This window comes from Puma concolor, chromosome B2, assembly GCF_028749965.1.
Source record: "Puma concolor isolate L17-30 chromosome B2, mPumCon1.1.hap2, whole genome shotgun sequence".
In the NCBI taxonomy this organism is placed as follows: Eukaryota; Metazoa; Chordata; class Mammalia; order Carnivora; family Felidae; genus Puma; species Puma concolor.
In genome coordinates this window covers 137,880,287-137,906,792 of record NC_141671.1, presented here as the reverse complement: position 1 = coordinate 137,906,792, position 26,506 = coordinate 137,880,287, and the positions used below count along the sequence as shown (strand labels likewise).

Sequence of the window (26,506 nt, the reverse complement as noted above, 5' to 3'; positions counted from 1 at the left end):
CATAGAGCTCAAAGGGATTCCAAGAACATTGAAGTAGACTCTACCTCCAGCCAAGATTATACCAAAATTGTCCTAAACATGTAAACTCTAACTAAAAAAACTCCAAAAAACAGCAAGGAATTGTAACAGCCAAGCATTCATTTGAAAGAACATCAAGTCAGGGGCACCTGGGAGGCTCAGTTGGTTGAGCGTCCACCTCCAGCTCAGGTCATGATCTCCCAGTTTGGGGGTTCAAGCCCCGCATTGGGCTCTGTGCTGACAGTAAGAACCTGCTTGGGATTCTCGCTCTTTTCCTCCCTCTCTGCCCTTTCCCCACTCATGCTTTCTCTCTCTCTCAAAATAAATAAACTTTAAATAAATAAATAAATAACAGAACAGCAAGTCCAAACTGACTTTCCTAATCTAAATTCTGAGCAGAGGAGCAAATCTGCTGTGCCCATCATTTATAGGTCAGGCATTGTTTTTTTTTCAGGCGGGGAAAGAAATTTGTGGCCTGAAACTACATGTATTTCAAAGGAGTTACTTAGTGCAAGCCTTCTGTTTGCGAAAAAGATCGATTAATCCTACATCCACATTATATTATGCCTCTAATTGCTTCATTCATCTGCATGCTCTTCATCTAAGAGCCAAGCACATGGGCATTCTGGGAAATTCCTGAGCTTCGTCCCTTGCACACTCCAACCCACCCCATCCCCCTTCAGCCCCAAAGAGCTTTTAATCTGACTGGTTAATTCTGGGGGGGGGAGGGGGGGGGACACTTCCTAGAGGGGTGGGTCCATTATTTTTCTTTTTGAAGAAACAGTTATATGAATTTCAGTAACACTTTGAGGATCACGTTGTTTTCCTTCTATTACATTGCAGTCAAATTAAGGTTAGTGCATTTTTTGTGGAAAAGTGTAAAATGGTATCTCAAGGTGGCTGGACCACAAGGTGTGTGTGTGTGTATTACATATATCATTTGATACTATTCTCTGGGTCGTTCTCTTGTGGGGTGGTCTAGGTTTCAAGGTCTAGAACTCCCGTGTGGTCCGGGCAGAAAGAGGGTAGAGGCCTCCACCCACTTTGGCTCCAATTCTGACCATCTTTGGGGGAAAAACGCTGTGCTCCAGGCCTGCTCACCATAGACCTCACCAATGCTGAAATCTGCATACACATGTTACTCAGGGACTTGAAAAAGTGGACGAGGTATGGTGCAAAACTTTCTTAGCCTCAGAGGGTCCTTCCGTGAATGAGAAAAATGTATCCCTCTGGGCTTGCTTGTAACCAGCCCTTCGACTGGATGACCTGGTGTGGGCACAGCTTGAGATCCTCTGAAGGTGGGTCTGGTGTGGTCCAAGGCATTCCTGGATCCTGTGGTGAAATACACCCTAAGACCACCTCTGTTTCTTTTTTATTTTAATGTTTTATTTATTTATTTATTTATTTATTTATTTATTTATTTATTTTTTAATTTTTTTTTTCTCAACGTTTTTATTTTTATTTTTGGGACAGAGAGAGACAGAGCATGAACGGGGGAGGGGCAGAGAGAGAGGGAGACACAGAATCGGAAACAGGCTCCAGGCTCTGAGCCATCAGCCCAGAGCCCGACGCGGGGCTCGAACTCACGGACCGCGAGATCGTGACCTGGCTGAAGTCGGACGCTTAACCGACTGTGCCACCCAGGCGCCCCTGTTTTATTTATTTTTGAAAACGAGAGAGAGAGAGAGGGAGAGAGGGATAGAGAGAGAGAGAGAGAGAGAGAGAGATTGGGAGAAAGAGAGAGAGAGAGAGAGGGAGAGAGAGAGAAATGAATGGAGACACGATCCAAAGCAGGCTTCGGGCCCCAAGCTGTCAGCACAGAGCCTGATGTGGGGCTTGAACGCACGGACCGCAAGATCATGACCTGAGCCGAAGTCATTTGCTGAGCCATCTGGGTGCCCCGGACCACCAGTTTCTGATGGTGACTTTCACACTGCTCTGAGGTGCCTCTGGGGCTCCCAGGAAGTGCCTGAGGGGTCACCGCAAGGGGAAATCAGGGAGACACAAGCACTCCATTCTCATCCCTCCCAGCAACTGTTTTCAGCTGCTCTTACCTGTTGAAGTTCATGTAAGATTTCTTTGGGAGAACGGATTCCACTTCGTTGTCAAAGACTAAAAACCACTATTTCTAGTTTATTTCACACGCATACACACGATCTACTTCAGGTCACTACTGCCTGGACTGCTCAGATGTAGAGGCCAGCAGGGGCTTGTCTCTCCAGGGGCACGGGGGAGAGCTACTGCCCTTGGCCTCTCGGCTTCTCTTTGCCAGACAACACAGTTTCAGTATCACGTGACCCAAAAGGCAGGCACATCAACAGTCGAAGTTTCCTCTCTGTGTACGGATGTTGACGGTGACCAACCTTTCAGGGAACGTCTGAAGGGTTGAAGAAGCGTCTGAAGTGTGTAACGTCTGAAGAAGGTTACACACTTCTCTCACACTCTTCCCTGTCTTCATCCGCGGCCCAACACCAAGGTTAGGACATTGACCCACCTGATAGGAAGTCATGGGAACAGTTGAGAACTGTAGTTCCTGGTTGTATCCACGAAAGGGGAATGTCTTCTGGCTTGGGAGAGCCTACGACCGCGATATCAGCCTCGTGAAGCTGGAGAGAAACAGAAAAAACACCACACGGGTTTTAACTTGTGGCAGAGACACAGGACTGGCGATGTGTGTCAATGGACTTCAACGCGATAGGGAACTGACACGCATCCGGAGGTCAGCGCCATGCCACTTAACAGGGACAGAATCGCTTCACTAAGGTACGAACGCAGCACAGATCGGCACAGGGCGTGACCATCATATCCTACAAAGCAAAGGGGGTAGAAGTTCTTCCGGGCAGTCAGTTCGGCGTGAACGCTGTGCGCAAGGTCATCGTCCACGTTTTCAGCACTGACTGCAATACCGAGAAAAATGATGGGGCCGAGAAAACCATTCAATGGAAGCAGAGACTGAAAGGTGCACGGGGGGGGGGCACGTAGGGAAGCCTCTTGGAAGATCTGGCCAGTTCGGGGGGCCTGCTGGCCTGTACAACTGCACACTCAAAATTAGACCCATATGGAACTTTTACTGGATCTACGGGAGGGTTGTCAAGAGCTCAGGAAAGAATCTCATTTTCCTTGAGGCTCTGCTTAGTCTCCTGTCAAACTGCTCTTTTCTTTCTTTCTTTCCTCTTTTTTTTTTGAGAGAAAGGAAAGGAATTCGACTATTACTACAAAACACATTCATCATATCCGTCCCATCTGACTTTGATAACACGGTGCTGGGGTGACTTGTCCGGTAGGAAGGGGACACCTAGAAACAAGGCAAGCGACTGGCTCTGACCTCAACCAAAGAATGACCCCGTCCCCAACTAAACTGACGATCGCAAACTGGATTCCTAAGGAGGGCGCAAGGCCAGGCACAAATCTGAGACCCTGGTGGGGGAAAAGAACTACGGCTACACGTGTCAGCGATGTGGGTTGGTGTTATACCCATTTAAGAGACAAGGAAATGGAGGTTCTGAGGGTGTGAGCACCTCTCTGGTATGTCCTGTGTCCCCCAGAGGAGCCAGTCTTGGACACTCAATGGGGGAGAAAGAGGACGCTGCAGCCCTCTGCTCTCCCACGCCGCTTTCCTTCCTTCATTGCTCTTTCCACAGGCTTCTGTGCCCTGCAAAGGACTGCAGACTCTTTAGAATCAGCCAGAGGAGGTCGAGATGAAACACAGAAACTGCCCCGTTGCCACTCCCACCACCCAAAGTCCCCGGAAATGAACGTGCTTCCATGCGCCCTCATCCATTCTCAGCACGGACAGGCTGATTGCCTAAGGGCTCGGGGACCCACCCAGCCAGCAGCTCAGCCTAAAAGTCTGCAACACAGTTTGGGCAAGAGGCTGCCTCGGCTAATGTCTCTTAGAAATCTCGGGACAAGAGATGGCAGCGAGGGGAGGAAAACCCATGACAGTCCTCCTTGGTTTGTGAAGGAGAAAGCCAGGATCTAGAACAGCGCCAAGCTCCCTTGACAGAGGAGGGACACGGTAACAACTTAAATGGCATGTCTTTTCAAAGAGCCGATAAAGCCAACCTTTAAAAGTGACATCCCGGGAACATCGGAGCAATCTGATCGTGCCAATCGGGGAAAGGGGGTTAACAGTCACACAGGGCTCACTGCTCTTCAGTACGAACTTCACTGAGGTCCAGGAAGAAGCCTGCACTGAAATCGTGTCCAAGTAAAATGGCCAAATTAATCACATTAAAAAGAAGAGAAGTCCCTACTAAAACAGCCATCATTTTCTTATGCTGCGGGGACACAACACTGTGAAACGGAACGAACTCTAGTGTGTTAATGTCACATGTTCTCCGTGGATAGATCTGAATGAAAAGCAGCTAGATTCTTGGCTGATGTTATATTCAGGGGCAAAAAGCGTTCTTATGGAAAGGGGATTTTACTTGAATAAAAAAAAAAATGCATTTCTTCATGTTCTTCTATCACTGCAGATACTCAACCACAGTAAAGCCCCCAGAGAAACTCAAATGCTTCATGCCTGTTGGAAATGACCAGCAGATAAGAAACGCCATGTTGCTACATTTTCATGCACAATAGCAGCAAAAACAGAACGTGTTAAAACTTCTATAAAAAGGAAGTTAATATATACGGGCTGAAACGTTCGTTTTGGAAAAAGCCAAGGATCACGAGTCCCCTAAGAACACTTAGTTTCCTCCACGTGGTATCTTTGATACAACCTGTTCTTTTCATTACCTATAAATCTCACGAATCTCATGCCGACCCCTCCACTCCATATTTAAATACAACGCCAAAGTGCGCTGTGCTAATAAGTAACTGGACGACAGTTACTCCCACAGAGAAAAGACAAAAATCTCCGCCATTAGTAATGATTGCATTGGAGATGTTAATTCTTTCTGGAAAGGAAAACTGCTAGATGCTTAAATCAATACATAACCCACTGAGGACCAGCGAAGATTTTAATGAGCTAAAGAATTCAAGGAGAATTATCGTCTCGCTGGCTGTCTCCACTTTCCTCCTCCCAAATGGGAAAGACCCTGGCCAAAGCCTGGCTTGCAACTCCGCCTCTTAACAAAATATTGCTTTCTCTGCTGAGGTTTGACGTAGAAGCTGCTTACAGAGTACGGCCCACTCCCCAGGCGGAAGACCAAATGTTCAGACAATAGTAAGACACAGATATGCTGACGTTGAACGTGGAGTATGTGGGAGTCACGTAGAGTCGAGATATCACGAAAATTCTTTTTCTCTACGTCATTGATTTTTAAGAGCGGGGGGCAAGCATCAGAAAATGGAGAGAGGAGGACAGAGGACAGATATGATCTGCAAGGTTATAAGGGACATCATGATTTTGTATGTAGCAAAAAAAAAAAAATGTATTTTAAAATTCAAACTATAGAAATTACAGCCCCACCCTGTTGGCTAGAAGACAGAATTTATCTTCCACTATTGATGTGTTCTGAGAGGGCACATGTGGGAATCTGAGGTATGAGGTATGTATATATATGGAAAGCTGGGATGCTTAAAAAAAAAAAAAAGGTGGATAGGTTTTGATGAATTGTGATTACCTGAGACCCATAAAACCTGTTTCTATATTCTTCAAGTGATCAACACAGTTCAGAAAACAAGGTTCAAAAAAATAAAAATTAAAAAAAAAATCAATAGGTCCTTTCTCCAGCAAAGATGTGCTTCTGAAGTTACAATTGCTTAAGAGAATGAAGAAGGTCCAAGATTCCTTAGCGAAAATACTCACTAGCCATCTCTCAAGTGCTGCTTGGGGCAGACACTGATTGAGGTCACTGAGGACCCGAAAATAAAAATCCTGCCCACAAGATTTTACAAATAGGATCTACAGGATGGAGGGGAACAGGGCAAACCACTGGGATACGAAAAAGAAACAATTAAACATTTCATTTCTACTTATGTTGTCCACACAGGCATGGGCATCCCTGATCCGTCTTTGCACACGAGCTGGGCAGGTATCACACACAATACAGAGAGAGGTTTTGAGGGAAGGGGGGCTTGAACTTGTTCTTCCACTTTCGATGAACTGGGACACACTGTGGTTTGTGTGACCCTGGTTAAGTGGCTTTAGAGAGCAAATGTCCCACAGCACATTCTTTCCAGCGCTTTGTAATGAGAAATGTCCGTGAAATTTCATGTGGCACACAGACTCCTTGACTATCTCATGGCAAAGTCCTAAAAAGACTTAGTGTTTTGTTTTGGGTTTTTTTTGAGAGAAAGAGAGAGGTGCAAAGGAGAGGAAGAGAGAGAGAGAGAATCCCAGGCAGCCAAGTAGGCTCAACACACTGTGGGAGCCCGACGTGGGGGCTTGATCCCACGACCCTGGGATCATGACCTGAGGTGAAATCAAAAGTCAGATGCTCAACTGACTGAGCCACCCAGGCACCTGAGGTCTCTTAAAAAATTTTCTTTAATGTTTGTTTATTTTGAGAGAGAGAGAGAGAGAGAGAGAGAGAGAGAGAGAGAGAGAGAAACACATACAGGAAGAGAGGGACAGAGAGAGAGGGAAACACAGAATCCGAAGCAGGCTCCAGGCTCCAAGCTGTCAGCACAGAGCCCGACGCAGGGCTCGAACCCATGAACCATGAGATCATGCCCTGAGCTGAAGTTGGATTCCCAACCAACTGAACCACCCAGGCGCCCCCCGAGGTTGTTTTTTTTTTTTTTTTTTTAAATGAGATGTCACTTTCTTCCTATAAATGTCAAATTCCCAACGTTGCTGACCTTCTCTTGCTACTGACAAGGAGTGGTCGGACTGGGCTACTTTGGTTGTGCTCACACCATCGGATGTGTTTTAGGGAGATTATGCTGGATGCTGGGTTGAGAATGGGCCGGAGGGAGTGGGAGGGAGACATGTGAGAGGAGACATTTGGTAGGAAGCTGGACGCACGGACTCGGAACTCAGGATGGTCAGGGAGGAGGGGAGGTAGGCCGGGATTCATCAGCATCAGATACGGGTACACCCAGAAACGTGGGGATCTGGGAGAAACAGGGAGGGTGAGAAGGAAAGGGGCCTTGAGTACATTCCTGGGAGTGTTCATCTTCAATGGTGAGAGAAACGATGGTGACTGGTGTGGCCCAGAAGGTAGGAAGAATGGGGGAGTCATGTAGGCGCAGGGGAAAGGGCATGGTCGACAGGTCTGAATGATGCCCAGTGGCCAAACAAACTAAAAGCAAAAAAATCCATTTTTGGCAATTAGGAATCCATCAGTGACATTCCTATAGAAATGGGCAGGAGCCTGGTAAACTCCTGCCTTTTGGGTCAAGTGTATTCCCTGCATACGGAGACTTCGTTAAGGCCGAGTGTTTCATGAGCACAGTCCCCGTTTATTCATAAGCTACTTTGACTTGGAACGTCTAACTCTTTATTTCAATGAACTGAGCATCTACCGTAGGATTCCGGCTTTGTACCTATGGGTCAATGTCCACATTTTCCCGAAATATTAAGCACACTGTCAGATAGAAACATTACAGTAACTGTAAGGACTCTAAAATAAGAATGTCAAAGCATTTTCACTCAGATATTGTAATACTTTGGTAAGATAAGAGAATTTCCAGCAAGAGATATTCTCCCCGCCTCCTTTCACAGACACCCAAGTGATCTCGTCCTGGAAGAATTCTCCTTTTGGAAACTGGGTATGTGTCTGTTTTCCACTCTCCTCTGATCAGAACAGATCATTTGGCTTTTAAAATCAAGCCCTCTTGTATGCTTATTTCATAAATCTGAATGACTACAAGCTAAATGCACGGCCGGGATTATGATTATAACACGTATCTACCAACCTTTCCCCCCACAGGATGATGAATGATCTTCCTTTTTCTATAGGCTTCTAGGTTCCCCTCTTACTTCACCACTCCACATACTTCATGCTCAATGTATGAGAAGAGAACCTAGGAGATTCAGTTGTGTCCAGAATGACAGAGAAGACAGTAACTCCCTCTTCAAGTGCACGGGACGCGCACACAGGTTGCAACACACGGTAAGAGGAAAGCACAACCTCGTAGCTAGCGATGGGTGAGCTTTGAATGACTTATCGAAAATAGTTTTCTTCCTCGTATTCTGGCAATAAAGTTAAAAAGGATGGCTAAAAAGGAGACACAGAGAGAGAGCTGCGTGTTTGTAGGTGGGGTGAGAGAAAACTTAAGATGACAAAGGCTCAGAACCGTGCGGCACGAAGATGAGTGAATGCCCAAGTTACGGTTCCCGGAGTGACACTAAACCGGCCAGGCTTCCCAGAGGCAGGACGGCCCTGACGTACGCTTACGTCGTCAACCCCATACCTAAATAGCTACGGCCTGTCCAGGCTGATGCCAGTGGCTATAGCCGTGGGAGATTTGCCTTTTCATCTCCTGACACGTTTGTACTTTCCGCTTTGGAACCCCGGATGACACATCAGCACAGTTTTGCTTTCCACCTCCTCCAAGTAACTCTTCAGGCCTCGGTCACCACCTCTGAAAAGTGAAGGAGTCGCCCTCGACGGGAGGGGACCGAGGTGCAGCGGGAACACGGCTCGGCGGAGCTACGAGGCCTCGACTCGAGGGCAGACCCCGCTCCCCCTCGGTGCACAGGCTCCCACGCTGCGTTTTCAGGTATAACGTGAACGAGATCATGCGGGAAAAGGCTTTGAGAACTAGATCTTTACCCAAACGCAAGGCGCTTTATTTATTAGAGGGGGGTTAGGTTTAAAAGCTACCGAGGGAAGTATCCTAATTCCTTAAATTACATTCTGGTTCCTCACGTAGCATTTACGCTGGGGGAGAAGGGGGATGAGGCGGAGCTTGGGTCTGGCAAAGTGCAGAAGGGCCAACAGGGATGACGCTGGGTGGGCTGGAGGTGCAGTCACCGGCCTGTTGTCCACGGGACACAGCGTGGAGCCCTTCTTCTGTGCCGTATCCAGTGCATGCTATGTATGACTAAGGCTCCCTGTACGTGACTCCTGGGACTGCGTGCCCCTCAGTTCCTCCGGATTCTCTCACAAACCCGTTCCTCAATCCTGCCGAATATAATCGGCCTGATTTGGGGACTCTCAAACACAGGTCCCCCCCACCTCTTGTTTGGGTGGCAACGGCCAGGGAGTAGCAAGGGTGACAATGGGAGCTGACGTCGAAAGGCATTTTCAGTCCACGAACATGGAGAAATCTGCCAAAGAGCGCTCAGGGGCCTACATGACTCGGGTCGCTTAGTCACACGTTCCTGAATAGCCTTGGTATTTGCTCGGCGCAAGATGTGTGGTGCCCTGAGACTGGGGACAAAAGCCCACATCGGGTGGGGGAGAAGAGGACTGCATGTGGATGTGCAGTCCTGCGTGCCCACCCATGTGACCAGGGCGCCCACAGCGTCCCTGGAGGGCAGGTGACAAGCCCAGTGCCTCAGGGCCAGAATGGCACCCGGTCTCCCTCTGCTTACTCTCCTAAATGATGTCTGTGGAGGGGCGCCTGGGTGGCTCAGTCGGTTAAGTCTCCGATTCTGGCTCAGGTCATGGTCTCGCGGTTCGTGAGTTCAAGCCTCACGTGGGGCTCTGTGCTGACAGCTCAGAGCCTGGAGCCTGCTTCCGATTCTGTGTCTCCCTCTCTCTCTGCTCCTTCCCCACTCACGCTCTGTCTCTCTCTCTCTCAAAAATGAATAAACATGAAAAAGAATTTTTTAAAGGATATCTATGGGATTCTAAACTGTTGGAATAAAACAATAGTGAACTCGGTCTTGGGCCTTGGTCTCCCTGAAGTTCCCCATCTGAGCTGTCAGATACTTTTAGGTGTCAAAGATTAAACGTTAAAGGGACTTTTAAAGACTGGGTTTTGTGATTATCTGGAATAAGAGACCACTCGGGACAGTGGCTCAAAATTCAGGCTGGGGGCGCCTGGGTGGCTCGGTCGGTTAAGCGTCTGACTTCGGCCCAGGCCTCGATCTCACAGCTTGTGGGTTCGAGCCCACGCCGACAGTGCAGAGCCTGCTTGGGATTCTCTCCCTCTCCCTCCGCCCCGCCACGCACACTTTCTCTCTCTCCAAATAAATAAACTTAAAAAAAAAAAAAAATTAAGCTGTAGTGCCACCTCCCCCATTACAAAAATCTCAGCTTCCTCAGCCGTGATGTGGGGGACACGGGGGTCCCACAGGCAGGGCACCTGCAGAATCACGGCGACGGCAAAGCCCTGCCCCTGGCTCACGGCACTCACGAACTCAACCGGCGTGAGCTGTCGTTACCGCCGTTTACCCCAGGTCCAGCTCAAGTGTAGCCTCTCCTGTGAATGTTACAAGCAGCTATTATCCTCACCAGACACCCTGAAGGCCAGGAGACAGTGGGGTGACATGCATAAAGCACGGGAAATAAAAAATCTGGGAACTGAGAGTTCTGCACCCGGCGACAAGGTAGTGCAACAACAAGGGAGAACTGGCAGGTGCATGTTAACAAAAGCTGGAGTACTTGATCGCTAGACATGCCCTGCAAGACATGCAAGACTGAGTCCTCCAGGTAGAAACGATGGGACCCTTGACATTAACTCCAAGCCCTAGGAAGAAACAAGGATCTCCGGAAAAACCAGTATTGCTGTATTTTTGGTTCGTAACGATTCTGTTTCATCTCCTGCAGGGCTTAAAAGCCGAATGCGTTAAAAATTAAGATACATTTTAAACACCCAACCACGTAACTCGCTAATCTCATCCAGTTTAAAAGCTAGGGTTTTCTTCCAATCTTTGGAAAAAAGGGTTTTTTGTTTTGTTTTGTTTTGTTTTGTTTTAAGATTTCATATGTACCATACAGAGTTATTCAGAATTTTCCAATCCACTTTTAAAAGCCTTCTATGAGCCATGCCACACAGTGAATGTAAACTGGAAATGACTTTGTGATCATTTAGCTTTGCTCAAAGAAATGACACACTTTGATCCTTCAAATGGGAAAACCTCGTATTTTTCCCTTCTTGTGTCAGTACTCGTTTTGAGGGTCTCCGTGCGCAGGAGGAGGAGAAACGAGATCCTCTGAGAAAAACAAAATAAAAACGGTTCTCTTATTTCTGGGTTCTTTCTTATACACACAGCTGGGATCGACCCGATTTGTCACAGCTGGAGGCCATTTCACCCCCGTCCTCCAGCTGTGTCTGACCACAAATTCAGGAGGCTCTCCCACTAGCAGTGTGAGTTGAGGGGGTGTGCACACACAGCCCCAGAGGGCCTGTCAACTTCGCTTCCCTGGAGAGGGGTACCACTCCAACTCATAAATACTAAATGCCGAACATCGTCTCACTTCAAATTGCTTTTGGCATCAGGGTGAACTCATCAGGGTGAGGGAGAGATAAGCCCGTTCTCGCTGGGTGGGGGGCTCCGTCCAGTCCCCACATCGGGGAGTCATTCCACTCCAGGGGCTTGGGAAGCTGAGTGTGGCGTCTAAGTCTGGGCGGAGGAAGGAGGGCGATTCCTTAGCCCTACCCAAAGACATCACGCCCAGTGCTTTGGCTTACTGACATCTGATGCTCCATAGCACGCGGCTCATTTGGACAAATGCCCAGACATTCTTCCCCTCTCCCACATGCAAATGCATAACGTTGCAAAGCCCAGAAGGGACGCTTGAAACAAAGTGGGAAACTCATTCTTATTTTTCAGTGATGCGCTCTGGTGGGCACCAGCGATAAAGCTACAAAACACAGCGGTCGACTCCATTTTCCACAAAACTCTAAAAAGGCAAATCTCAATGCTTCATGCTCAGGCTCCACAGAGATCTTACACGTCGGCAGAATCCATTTCTATTTCAGTAACTCTGCGTAACCATGCCTCGACATTGTAGGAAGGAATAGTATTCCTGTAAGAAGTAATTAATAAACGAGGAACCCCCACCAAAGATAACTTGAAGCAGAGTGGCTTCCAAGTAACGCAGAATTCACGGGAAGGAAGAGGTCCACAGCCATGGAGCAAAGGCTGTTACATAACTCAAAGTTGAGACCATTCCCAGTGAAGACTGGGGGTGAGCCCGAATAGGTCAAGACACTGTCTCTTAGTCTGGCTGTGGTTTCATCCCCTCCACCTTCATTTTTTCCTTTTCCTAATGTTTACTTCTTGAGAGAGAGAGACAGAGAGTGAGCAGGGGAAGGCAAAGAGAGAGGGAGACACAGAATCCAGCTCTGAGCCATCAGCACAGAGCCCGACGCAGGGCTCGAACTCACGAGCCTTCGAGCTGTGAGATCACGACCTGAGGCGAAGTCGGCCGCCCAACCGACTGAGCCCCCCAGGCGCCCCTCATCCCCTCCACCTTCTCCACAGAGCGACTCCCTCCTGCCAGCCATACGCTGGAAGCACATCTACTGGGTTTCCAATGAGGGACCTAGATGCCACTATTTTATTAGCTCATCTCCTTATGATTTAACTGACCCAGCGGCCTTTCCACATTGTGAAACTTGCCAGTGTGTTTCCTGACTCACCTTTAACAGTAGCCAAACCATTAATGTAGATGTTCATAGGTGCCAAGTTCTGTCCTAAGCCAACGTATATGACCGAATTTCCCCAGCGGGTAGGGAAAATTATAATTCCCATTCTACACATGAGGACACAAGGCTCAGAAAAGTTAAGCAACAACTAAGGCGTGAACCCACAGCTGTTTGTCACCAAAGCCTATGTCCTACTGCTTACCCAGAACACAAATGTTGTGTCTGATTTTAAACCCTCAAAGGTAGTCCCTGCTGGTCACGGTAGGATTGGTTGTAGGTAATCCCCACCTTGAAAGGCTACGGAGTGTAGGAGGGGGGAGACAGGATTCTTACATATCACGGTTACCTCCTGATCCCCAAACCTCTCAGGATGGAAAGCCCCAACCAGACAGCCAACAGGGGTGGGGGGGAGTGTCTCGTTCCATGTCAGGTACAAACAAGCCTAGAAGAAATGCTTTGCAAAGATGACTTCCTTCCACCGAATGGCCATAATCCTTTGCTTCCCTGTTTCTTTCCGCAACACTTGTCATTGCTGATAAGGAGAATCTGAAAGCACTGTAATCTTACATTGGACCAGTTATTCGCTCCTAATAAAATTAGAAAACAGAGATCCCAATCTGTTGTTATATCTTCAACGTTTTTCACGGTGAAGGTTTTCTAAGGCGCAGCAAGGGCAGACACGCCCTGTCCCGGGCAGGTGCCCCCAGGATGCCAACCCGTGCCAGGATGCCCTCGGGACCTCATGAGCTGCTATCACTGTGGTCTACAGACGTCGGCTGACCCTCAGCAACAAGGCCCAGCAATGGCCTGTGTTTTAGAAATAAAATATAGGAAGAGGGAAAAATCAAATGTCGGGCAGAAGCGTGGAGGCATATCAGTGGGGAGGTAGCTGGTATTGAAGTGCTGGCTGCTGGCACAAAAAACGGAAAGGTAAAGGCTCTACCTCTTGATGGGACAGGAAGTAAGTACGCCAGGTAGAGGGGGGCCAAATTCCAGAGACCAAATGCATTTCGCAGACAAAGAGTATGAGGAGCCCTGAAAATTCCTTTCCATATTTTTGGCGACAAAGATGAAGCAATCGGGCGCCTGGGTGGCTCAGTCAGTTAAGCGCCCGACTTCGGCTCAGGTCATGATCTCGCAGTGAGTTCGAGCCCCGCGTCGGGCTCTGGGTAGAGCCTGGGCCTGCATTGGATTCTGTGTCTCCCTCTCTCTCTGCCCGTCTCTCGCTTGCAGTCTGCCTCTCTCTCTCTCTCTCTCTCTCTCTCAAAAATAAACCTTAAAAAAAAAAAACAAAAACAGATGAAGCAATAAAGAGAAAGTCTACAGTCTCTATGATCCACGGTGGTGCGGTTACAAATACCGAGGCCTCAGGAAACTGAATGTGTGTGCAACGTGAACTTTTAAGAGAACCTTCTTGGGTATCTGAAAACAGGAAAGTTACCCAATTTCTAGAATCTCTAGAGAGTAAAGCCACTTAATCGTTCTCAAAGTTAAAATGAGATTTGTCCCAAAGAAGAGTCAAGGTGATTTATTTCCATAATAAAAAAAAGTCCTTTGAAAGATGTCTTTGTTTTACAAAAACACAGATACAACTAGCAAAGTCTCTGTGACAGCTGTGAAAACATTCAGTTGCCAGTGAAGGTATTTTTCTCTTTTTCACCACAGCTGTTCAGTTCAGAGCTGGGTTTGTTTTCGTCTTTCACTAAGCTTCCAGATCAAAAATTCTAGGCTCTGCGTTGCACAACCTTGCCCTTGAATTTTCTTGAATAGGCTGCCACCGTGTGGTGACCACTAAAAAGGCACGTGGGTTTGAGCTCAACGGCAGGGCGTTTCCGAGCTGTCTTAAAATGTATTAGATCCACCTGCCACTCAAATATACCCTTCTAGGTGGAGACACCTGCCTTCCCTGGGCAGCACCACAACCTGCTCCTTTCTGTTCTCCTGCGGCAACATGAGGAACGTGTGTTTTTTGATGTTGTTCTGCGGTACTTTATTGTACCTAATATACTCAAAAAAAAAAAGTTTATTTTTGAGAGAGAGAGAGAGAGAGAGAGAGAGAGAGAGGGAGAGAGAGAGGGAGGGGTAGGGGTGGAGAGAGAGAGAGAGAGAGAGAGAGAGAGAGAGAGAATCCCAAGCAGGCTCTGAGCTGTCAGCACAAGAGCCTAACGTGGGGCTCAATCTAACGAAGTGTGAGATCGTGACGAACTGTGAGGTCATGACTTGAACTGAAACCGAGAGTTGGATGCTTGACCAGCTTAGCCATCCAGGCGCCCCTGTACTTAATACGCTTTTTTTTTTTTTAATTTTTTAAAAAAAATTTTTTTTTTTTTTTAACGTTTTTATTTTATTTTTGAGACAGAGAGAGACAGATCATGAACAGGGGAGGGGCAGAGAGAGAGGGAGACACAGAATCGGAAGCAGGCCCCAGGCTCTGAGCCATCAGCACAGAGCCCGACGCGGGGCTCGAACTCACGGACCGCGAGATCGTGACCTGAGCTGAAGTCGGACGCTTAACCGACTGAGCCACCCAGGCGCCCCTAATTTTTTTTTTTAATGTTTTATTATTTTTGAGACAGAGAGACACAGCATGAACAGGGGAGGGTTAGAGACAGGGAGACACAGAATCTGAAACAGGCTCCAGGCTCTGAGCTGTCAGCACAGAGCCCTACGTGGGGCTCGAACTCGCGGACCGCGAGATCATGACCTGAGCCGAAGTCGGCCGCTTAACCAACTGAGCCACCCAGGCTCCCCAATACGCTTTTAATGTAACTTCATTTTGCTTGAAATTTGTTAAATTCAGGGTCATATTTTGAAATTATGAACTTGATTAACCGTTTCAGCCATGAAAATATAAAAGAATGGTATAAGGCGGGCACCTGGGTGTCTCAGTCGGTTTAGCATCCCACTCTTGATTCCAAGTGCAGGTCACGATCTCATAGTTTGGGAGATGGAGCCCCACCTGGGGCTCTGCGCTGACAGCATGGAGCCTGCTTGGGATTCTCTCTCCCTGTCTTTGTTCCTCCCGTGCTTGAGCACAGGTGCGCTCTCTCAAAATAGATATTTTTTAAAGAAATTCATTTTTTAACTATGGGTGTGCTGGGTAGAAATGCAATTGGTTTTTCGCATGTTGATCTCATACCCAGAAACCCAAGCGGACTCTTTTTCATTCTCATGTTTTCTTATAGATTCTTTTGGGCTTTTTATGTAGGTAATCCTACCATCTAGGATCTAGGACAGTCTCGTGTCTTCCTTTCCAATCGTTATAAATTCTTCCTTTCTTCATATCAAGGCACTGCCTAGTAATTCCCATATAGTGCTGAGGAGGAGTGCTGAGAACGGGCACCCTTATATCTTTCCTATTTCTAAAGGAACGTTTCTAATATCACCATTAAATCTATTTGCTCTAACTTTTCAGGTGTTTTATGGGGTTAAAGAATTCCTTTAACTTCCTAGACTAAAAGGTTTTTTCAGGAAAAAAAATCGTAATGGAGACTAGATTTTACCAAATGACTTTTCTGTATCTACCATGGCGACAGGATAGTTTTTAATCTGATAATATGGTAAATTATGTTCACAGATTTTACTGGATTTTTCTGATATTAAACTACGCTTGCAATCCTATGAGAAGCCTAACCTGGTGTTGGATTCAGTTGCTAACATTTCGATGATGATTCTTTTAACTATGTTCACAGATGATATTGGCTGATACTTGTCCTTTAGCATCCTGTCCTTGTTTGGGCACTCATAAAATGGGTTAGGAAGTGTTCTTTTTTTTACTCTATGTAAAAAAGATTATGAGCTGTTCTTTGATGGCAGTAGAACTCATTTGTAACACCATCGATCGCCTGTTTTGTTTGCATGTTTGGTGGGTAGACTGATTCAATGTCTTTAATATATGTAAGTCTAACTGATTTAACTTAAATTCATTTTGTAAGGTACATTTTCAAAAAAAAAAATTTTTTTAATGTTTATTTAGAGAGAGAGAGAGAGAGAGAGAGAGAGAGCGTGAGCGGCGGAGGGGCAGAGAGAGAGGGAGACACAGAATCCAAAGCAAGGCTCCAGGCCCTGAGCTGTCAGCACAGAGCCTGACGCGGGGCCCGAACTCATGAATCACGAGATCATGACCCAAGCTGAAGTCGGACGCTTAACCGACTGAGCCACCCAGGTGCCCCTGTAAGCTACATTTTTTAGAAGTTCTCATTTCATGCAAATTTTCAAATTTACCAGTATAAAATTGTTCATAGCTTCCTTCTTAGAAAATCATTTTTCTTCTGCGGTTATGTCCCTTTGTTTTCTAACATTGCTGGTGTTCTCTTTTTGTTTCCGTTATTTTGGTTAGTGGTGTTTCCATTTTACTAGACTCTTCCGAGGACTGACTTTTGGCTCAGCTGGTAACCTCTCACATACATTGCTTTTCTATTTCATTAACTTCTGCTCTTCACTGTTTTTATCCTTGGAGATTTTCTGTTCTTTCTCTAGCTTCTTATGCTAAATGTTTATGCCATACATTTCTAGTTCTTCCCCTTTCCTGGTAGAAGCATTTCAAATTCTGTTTCCCACACGAAAGATGCTTACCTTGCTTTGAAGCTGAGGTGTTTTCCACTGGGAGCTCATTGTCATGGACCCTCTTCTCTGGAACAGGCATTGCAGGGCGGCTTCCAAAGACCCATGGGCTCCTATTACCAAGACCTTTTTTCCATCCAAGTTGACACCTGCCCACCAAATGGAAATCCAGTATTATGATCAAAACTTCAGAGTCCTCCTCCCACGCAGCTTTAGTGGAAGGAAAAAGAACCTTTTAAAACTTGGCCATCCCCGTCAAGCTGCAGCCTACAATGCCTATCAGTCATAATTTACTCTTTGTGAATTTTATGGTAGAGTGACAGAGAATCATCATCCTGATGAGTCACAGGATGGAAAAACAGGGTCTACATGGGTTACCTCAGCTTAATGGCTACTTGTCTTAAAGGTATATATCAAAAGTTAATCTTCTAATAGAACTTTGGTGTATACTTTGGAGGGTTTTTTTTTTTTTTAATTTTTTTTTCAACGTTTTTTATTTATTTTTGGGACAGAGAGGGACAGAGCATGAACGGGGGAGGGGCAGAGAGAGAGGGAGACACAGAATCGGAAACAGGCTCCAGGCTCTGAGCCATCAGCCCAGAGCCTGACGCGGGGCTCGAACTCACGGACCGCGAGATAGTGACCTGGCTGAAGTCGGACGCTTAACCGACTGTGCCACCCAGGCGCCCCAGAGGGTTTTTTTTTTTTTTTTAATTGAAGTATAGTTGACACACAGTGTTATATTAGTTTTAGGTATACAACATAGTGACGTGACTATATGTCATTCTACGCTCACCATTAAGTGTAGCAGCCATCTGTCACAATACACCGGTATTTCAATACCACTGACTATATTCCTATGCTGTTCCTTTTATTCCTGTGACTTATTCATTCCATAACTAGAAGCCTGTTCCTCCCACTCCCTTTCACCCATTTTGCCCCCTCCTACCCATGGCAGCTACCAGTTTGTTCTGGGTCTATGGGTCTGCTGCTGCTTTTTTTGTTTTTTTAGATACCACAAATAAGTGAAATCATATGATATTTGTCTTTCTCTGACTTACTTCATTTAGCATAATACCCTCTAGGTCCATCCATGTTGTCACAAATGGCAAAATCTCATTCTTGTTTACAGCTGAGTAATATTCCATTGCATATGTATACCGTATCTTCTCTACCCACTCATCTATCAGTGAATACTTAGATTGCCTCCATATCTTGGCTACTGTCAATAATGTTGCAATAAATATAGGGGTGCATGTATCTTTGTGCATTAGCGTTTTCACTTTCTTTGGGTAAATACCCATATAGAATTACTAGATCATGTGGTATTTCTCTTAATTTTTTGAGGAACCGCCATATTGTTTTCCACAGTGGCGATACCAATTTGTATTCCCACCAATAGTGCATGAGGGTTCCTTTTTCTCCACATCCTCACCAATACTTGTTATTTCTTTTGTTTTTGAGTCTAGCCATTTTGATTGGTGTGAGGTGATATCTCATTGTGGTTTTTATTAGCGTTTCCCTGATGATCCATGATATTGAGCACTTTTTCATGTGTCTGTTGGCCATCTGTATGTCTTCTTTGGAAAAATGTCTACTCCGACATGTTTAATGTTTTAATCAATTATTATTATTATTATTATTGGGTACTGAGTTGTATAAGTTCTTTATACATTTGGGATATTAAATATTTTGGAATTTTTGTTTGATTGTTGCATGTTTGGATGTGGAGAAGAGACATCTTCCTCTTTTTCACTCAAGCTGGAATCAAGAAAAATTTAGTTAAATTTTTATATAATCAGCTAGAGAGTCCTTAAATATATGAAATCTGATAACCAAGAGAAAGAAATTATTCGTCTCTACATTACTGACATAGAAAAGCAAGGTCAAGGGGAGAATGATGGAAATTGAATACTGATTACTGAAAAGAGATATTGCTCACTGATGAATCCCAATCACGGTTTCCATACCCTGAACTATACCTGACAGCTTCCTCGTTTAAATATTAAACAAAAGTCTTATTTAAGTCTATACACTGACAGATTTGAGAAGCTGACACTTGGAACAGTTTTCATTGTGGTTACTCTGTTCCATGAGAGAAGCTGAACACCTGTTTACAAGTAGGCCGCCCATCTTGACCTGTTTCTCTTTAAAGCTGTAATACAGTTAATCTTGTTAGAAAAATTTGTCACGCTCATTTATAGCTCCCAAAAGATGAGAAAAAGGGTTGACATTGAACATCACTTCCGTGTTTCAATTAAAATCTTCCAGAAACAAATGCTTATTAAAAAATCAAGTCATGGGGCGCCTGGGTGGCGCAGTCGGTTAAGCGTCTGACTTCAGCCAGGTCACGATCTCGCGGTCCGTGAGTTCGAGCCCCGCGTCGGGCTCTGGGCTGATGGCTCAGAGCCTGGAGCCTGTTTCTGATTCTGTGTCTCCCTCTCTCTCTGCCCCTCCCCCGTTCATGCTCTCTCTCTGTCCCAAAAAAATAAATAAACGTTAAAAAAAAATTAAAAAAAAAAAAATCAAGTCAGTACCAATACGTAGGAAATAGTGGCATTTCTGAAGGAGCAACCATACCTGACTTTTCAAGAAGTTCAACTACAGCTCTGGCCACAGGTGAGACGTAACACTCGTGGGCGTCCCCGCGGACCAGCCTCCCCAGGTTTACATCTGTTACTCTGAATTTGAAAATAAGGGAAGTTGGAAGTCAAAACTGGGTCAAAACTTACTGATCTGTAACTCACATGTATTAATCCCAAATAACATCCGAGTCAACGTTTCATAGACAGGCTATATTAAATCATTAAGTCGAAATAAAGAGTGGGCAGGAATAAAGACCACTGGCTTCTTAGCGCAGTCCCTCAGGAAACTCTGAAGTGGTCCCTGTGGGTTGGGGACGACCTTGGGAATTCTGTTCTGCCTGGATCGCAGGACCACAGCATAAGGCCATGCGGGGCCCCGCTGTGCACAACTCCAGGGAGCTCTGTCCAACGCACTACGTGGAATCTGCTCTGAAGTGTGCATACCAGGGTCATATAGTAGAGCCCACTTTCCCCCTGAAGCAATGTATACCTCAATCAGTATTAAAATCCAGGACCAACCCCAGAACTCTGGGGTAACGTAGCAAGACTTGGATTCACAATCCCCATTTAGCATCAGCATTTATCTCCTTGAGAAGTCAAGGGAAAAAATGAGTGACCAGGTACCTTCAATGGCTTTTGTGCTCTTCCTCATTCAAATCCAGGACTAGCTAGTCCGTAACTATCTAGCCGAAACCAACGGTCTCAATAAAGGCTAGTAACGAAAGAGACATTTAGAAAAGTTCCCATAATTCTCTTCTTTTTAAGGAAAGATTTGAAATGACACTTTGATATCTTTAGGTCCTGGATGCATTCGAATTGATTAGGGCTTCTTCTCCCTTCTAGTTAGTCTAATACAGGGTCAGAGATTTTCAGGACAGCTTTGCAACCTGTGTTTGGGTCTATCCTCAGACTGAGTGCCCACAGAGGCTGGAGTAACGGAAAAAGCCTGGGTGTGTCGGCGAGGCGGGAGCCTCTCAATCCAGCTCCCTTAAGACAGCTGGATTGGGAATCTAACTTTTCATTTGCTTACAACTTTGTAACACTGAATGTATTATATTCTTTTTGGCCAGGGTACAAAACACTTCCTATTTCCACGTAGGTAAATGAGCTTTTCATTCCCCAAGACTCAGAGTCCTGATGACCCACATGAATGGGCGGTATTCCTTGTCTCCTGAAGCTGATGTCACGCCAGGACATGAGTCAAAGACAAATATTAGTGCACCACCTACTTGTAGTTTTCCTCTCTAATTTCAAGTAAAACCTTGTGTTCTGAATAAAAGTGCTTGTGTTGCTTTTCTCAAATGACCTGCTTGTGTTGCTTTTCTCAAATGACCTGGGGCTGAGAATATGGTCCTGCTGGGGACTCAGGACGCTGGGTTGTTTCTTTGGTCTGGCAGAATTATCAAGGAAAAGCTCATTAGAAGACTAGGCTGGCCAAGGACTCTGTAAGCCAGGCAGGAAATTACCAAATGAACATGATGGTGTTAAGGACATTATTTCCAGAATGGCACCCAAGCACTACAAAAGGACGTGTGCATTTTCTAAAATCTGTAACTTTTTTTTTTAATGTTTATTTATTTTTGAGAGAGAGAGAGAGAGAGAGAGAGAGAGAGACAGAGTGTGAGCAGGGGAGGGACAGAGAGAGAGGGAGACACAGAATCAGAAGCAGGCTCCAGGCTCTGAGCTGTTAGCACAGAGCCCGATGCGAGGCTCAAACCCACGAACCGCGAGATCATGACCTGAGCTGAAGTCAGACACTTAACTGACTGAGCCACCCAGGTGTCCCGAAAATGTGTAACTTTCTTATACGGAATTTAGAAAGCCCTCAAATCCCTGAAATAGTTAAAGGATTTCTTGCACCTCTTATTACTGACATAGTTGAAACCGTGGAACTAAAAGAAAAAGAAAAATCTCAGTAGAAAAACTCGCTTAGCAGTAAGAGTTGATTGCTTTCTTTTCTATTTTCTCACCCATCCACATCCTTTTCTGGTTTCAAGGCATTGAGGACTTTGTTGCTAAATGAGTTCTCAGAGATCTGAAGGGCAAGGCCATGTACTCGGGTGTCTTCGTTAATCTTCAAGATTTCATCTATAATCTACAGAGGAAAAAAAAAACCCTAAAATCAATTTTACGAAAATAAGAGCCAACAAAAGAACCGATTCATAAAAATGCATCTGTTGTAGTTCCTTTTTCAGTCCTTGTTGAAGACTTGATGTAAAGCAGAATGAATCACATCTAGTTTCTCTTTCTCCCATGTTTATAAAAGCTCAAAGGAAGCATGCCTGCATTTTAGTGACTTCTCAGTCTCCCTTATTGTGCTACTTCCTGGCAGAACAGAACAAAATAAAACCAAACCAAAGCTCGACAGTTCACAACATTTAGATAGGCAAAAGATAATTCCCTGTCCACAACTATACTTAAGCCAAACACACTGCCAACCTTCAGGGAGAACAGGAAGCAAGAGTTTCAGGCATTCCAAACTGGCCCGGACAAGCCTGTACTTCAAACACAATGTGTTCAACAAAAGCTTCCCTACTGTCACACCCAAGAAGCCATCACTGAGGCCCTCAGGTTCTCTGGACCTGAATGGCACACAGAAAGCATTTCCAAAGCCTTATGGTCAATGCATTCTAAGCAGAGAAATCTCCCTTTTATAGGAAACTCACTATTTACGAAAAAGACCAAAGTACAGTTTGGGAAGGTGATGTAAAAGCTAACGAGTGGCTAGGTAGGTCTTTTAATAAGCAACGCTCTGTCCTCTCTGTTTATTTTATGCCAGGAGAGAACATACTGATGCATTTCATTTCACAATATTATTTGTTCCTAAGAAAAAGAGATACCAGCCCATTGATAGGGGTCTCACTGCGAGGAGTATTGGTTTACCACTTCCGTTTCACTGTCTAGCAAAAAGTCACCGTGGTATGTCCACCTGGTAAGAGAGGACAAAGCTATTTGATCTACAACAACGAGAAGGAAAATTTTGTTTCAGTTATTCACTTATCTTTCATTCATTCAACAGATGTTGAATGTTTTGAGCACCTACAACTGTACCAGTTCTAAGACCAGAAACACAGTTGGGAACAAAACACCTGTCCTCACGGAGCTTATAGTCTAACGGGGAAGACAGGGGCAAAACCAAAAACTAGTATCATCTCTGGAAGTGGTAAATGACGTGAAGAAAAGTAAAGCAGATAAGGTAAGGGGCCAACGGAGAGATGGCGGGCTGGGGGTGTGGCCAGAGGGAGTGACGTCGATGGGCAGCCCAGAATGAAGTGGGCAGTCTATTGTTACCTGTAACTAGAAGGTGGCAGAAGAAACAACGAGATCTTAACTCACAAATTAAGACCCTTACTCTTTTCCAGCATAACGCCACCACCACGCAAATTCACATTCACATTTTTGACAAGGAAAAATCTTTGTCAAAAAATAAGTCAAGGAATTACACACACACACACACACACACACACACACACACACACACACACACACAAAATCAAGGGCTATCAACACCAGTAGCAAGGAACCTGAAAAAACACAGACAGTGGGTGTCTCGCAAAGGGACAACAAATTTCTCTGCATTTGTTACTGGTATGACACGTGTCAATATTTCTAATATATTATAATGGTAAGTGTGGCAGAAACCATCTGTCCCAGATATGGTTTCTTTTCTCCCTTAGTAATAAACTCTTGACGTTCAGCTGTTCTAATGAATGGTCTAAGGCCATCTGGTGTAAAGACTACCTTTCCCAGCCTTCCTTGCTTCGTGGCCAAGCGATCAGGTTCATGTCAATGGCACAGAAGCAGAACTGTGACTTTTAGGAACCGTCCCTGAAGGGAAGAGACTGAGGGCCTGCCTGTCTTTGCTCCTTATCCTTCCTCTTCCTTGCTGGTGACAGTAAGTTGTTGAATTGAGCCTTGTAATCAGAGAAAACAGGGAAAGTTAAGAAATACCCCCAACCTCTGTGTACTGCAAAGAACCAAATACAGAGCCTACAAATTCCCATTCATGTCTCATAAATGATTAGGTGAACTACTTGCCCCCCACAGCTCAATCTGAACAAAATGCTTGTTAATCAAACTTGGGGAAATTTCCCTCCTTCCCCCAGGCTGCTAACCGTTGGCCCACCCTCAGCTGGATTAGCAGACAACCCCTTTTGAGAAAAGGCTGGCTACAGGGTAAAACATTCTCTGACTCATTATCCCTACTGCAATAATCCTTTTGAATTATGTGTCTCCTTACTAAGTCTGGATTCATTGGACCCTGGCTAGAACGTGGATGTGAATATGGAGAGCTGAATCCGCCATCTTGGATCCACAAACAATACAGCAGCAAGAGAGAAGGAGCCTAAGTTTCTGGTGCCCTCGTGATGTCACCATAGCATCCTGCTTCTCAACCTGACTTACGTATGAGAAAAATAAACTTCTGTGTTACTTCATATTCTGTTATTTGAAGTTTTCCAGCGCTGGCGGTCAAACCCAAGCTTCCCTGCCATAGCTGGGCTGAAGAAAAGCTAGCCACAGAAGGACCAAACGCGAGCATGGTCTAGTTTCCTCACCACTACTTATGGGGGTGGCTGCTTCTCCCAGGCTTGAGATGACACTTGCAAAGGCTGTTACTCCCAGAACATTCGCCTGGAAAGGACGCTGAAGAGGATGTCATCCTATTCCTTTAGTTTATCGATAAGCCAGCTGTGACCCAGAGAAGCCAAAGGAATGGCCAAGGGCAAACAACCAGTCAGGACAGGGAAAAACCTGAACTAGTCCTCCAGCCGCCGACACCCAGACCATTTCCACTGGCCGCTACTGCGGCAGCCAGAGAAACACAACCAAAGCCACCGAGTCATAGACCAACTCTTCCACAGAAACATCTACTGAAGGACAACAGGCGAACGAGCATTTACGCTAGAGGGAAAAGCGATCTTCCCTCTCAAGGTTCAGCCGCCAGAATAGGCTGATCTGTTCAAGCACCACTGAGAGACGTCAACAGGTTTAGTAGATCCGAAGAGGAAAGCGACCGGAGCGTTCGGGTGCCCGTGGTACTTACCTCATCTTCGCTGCTATCTGGAGGAAGGCAGATGTGAGTGATGTTCAGACCAGCCTGCAAAGGGAACACAAGGTTATTCTGCCACGGTAAGAGAATGTGCTATCAAAAAACTATGACGAATTTGTGGAATGCAACAATCCTCACCTCCTCCGCCAGATTCTGGTTGATCTCCTGCATCAAGTTATCATCACCTGCCTTAGGAAAGGGAGCAAGAATGACAACGTAATGACAACACAAATGTCTTGAGAAGGCACAAGACGTAACGCAGAGACGAATTTTGTGACTATATTGCCCAATTAATTAGAAAGAGAAGGAAATACAGAATCCTATAGCTCACAAAAGAAGAGTAAAGCTGGTATTTATTCACATATGTATTTCACAACTTTCAAATTATGTTACTTTTAAAAAATAATAGCCCTCTTAGGGCGCCTGGGTGGCTCAGTCGGTTAAACATCCGACTTCAGCTCGGGTCACGATCTCGCGGTTTGTGAGTTCGAGCCCCGCATTGGGCTCTGTGCTGATGGCTCAGAGCCTGGAGCCTGCTTCGGATTCTGTGTCTCCCTCTCTCTCTGCCTCTCCCCCGCTGCTCTGTCTCTCAAAAATAAATAAACATTAAAAAGATAAAAATAATAGTCCTGCTAAGGCACACAGAGCCACACAGCCAGCACCTCTTTCTAAATGAGGACACCAAAGACAGGGGTTGAGAGGACTGCCCATAGCCGGAAAGCGATCAGCAAGCACAATCCCAGGAGGGCAAGGCCTCAGTCACTCTTCTTTCTACCCTTCTCGCCTGCCTCTCTTTGTAGGGCATGTGGAGGCAGACCACACAGAATGCGAGTGACTCGAGCACAGCTCCAGAGTGTTGAAAATCACAGCGCTCGTGGCCCTAGACGCTGACGTTCTGACACATTAAGTGCGTGCCAGAAAACGACGGCGGAGGCCCAACTGCTGTGCTGTGTTAGCTTACGGGCTTGGCTCGCCTCATCACTTCCCTGCACCTGTCACCCCACGGGGGTGCCAAGAAGGATGGCAAACAGTGCCAACCGTAGTCGGGAATGAAGGGGCCGCAGCCAGGAGATGTACATGAATGCAAAGTCCTTCTGGCACGCACTGACGTCTGGCCCTTCAAACGTACGGCAGGCTTCGCCGGATTTAGTAAGATTACTACACGCCATGCCCCGTCACGCATCTGTCTGCCACAGAAACAAAGGGGAATGTTTCCCCTTCATTTTCAAATCATATCTGATAAGCGTTTATGAGCACACACGGACGACAATATATCTATGGAATACAACTTATGTGTGTGCCTAGCTCCTAACCTCTGAAAGCTCCCCACACCCAGAGGAGAAAGACTCACAAAAGACACACTCAAGCAGAGCGGTAAGCAGCCAGTAACCAGGTAGAAACAAAATGACCAAAGGAAGAGGGAAATGACAGTGTTTCCAGCCGTGCCCTCTCTTCCTGCCCAAATGGGACTCAGGTGACCGGAAAATGGCCCTGGTCTTCTCTACACAATTATCTTCTACATTGAAAGGCATCCTAAACCAGTAGGACTGAACCACACTCCCAGCTTACCTGTATAATAGCCAGCACCGGCTTAAAGGCAGGGTTTTTTTCTTGCAATAAACTCAGAACCTCTTTCGAATTCTGAATGACTTCTCTACATTGAGAAAGAGAGACAGCACGCAGTCACGTCTTTGTTAATGGCTAGAAAGGACGGATACAACACACTTTCCTCGAAAGTTCGGTACTGTAAGTGAAAACAGACAACATAAGGGTGCGCTCCACCCGCGGGAAGTGTGGCCAGGCGGGGCAGGGTAACAATGCTGAAGCGCACACGAAACAAACCGGGACCATC

At 45.9% G+C, this 26,506-nt stretch overlaps 1 protein-coding gene across 3 annotated transcripts in view; it reads right to left on the bottom strand.

The window, feature by feature from the left end:
- MTHFD1L (methylenetetrahydrofolate dehydrogenase (NADP+ dependent) 1 like) overlaps nt 1-26,506 on the bottom strand; it is a 195,528-nt gene that overhangs the window by 161,964 nt on the left and 7,058 nt on the right. For all 3 annotated transcript variants that reach the window (XR_015251648.1, XM_086708121.1, XM_086708120.1), the window contains exons 2-8: nt 26,224-26,308; nt 24,793-24,843; nt 24,649-24,702; nt 21,575-21,699; nt 19,600-19,700; nt 17,032-17,168; nt 2,513-2,624 (exon numbers count right to left, since the gene is read on the bottom strand). Coding sequence is in view for 2 of the 3 variants with exons in the window: in XM_086708121.1 (XP_086564247.1) it covers nt 2,513-2,624; nt 17,032-17,168; nt 19,600-19,700; nt 21,575-21,699; nt 24,649-24,702; nt 24,793-24,843; nt 26,224-26,308 (665 nt within the window). In the remaining variant the exon portion in view is untranslated. The remainder of the gene's footprint in view (nt 1-2,512; nt 2,625-17,031; nt 17,169-19,599; nt 19,701-21,574; nt 21,700-24,648; nt 24,703-24,792; nt 24,844-26,223; nt 26,309-26,506) is intronic.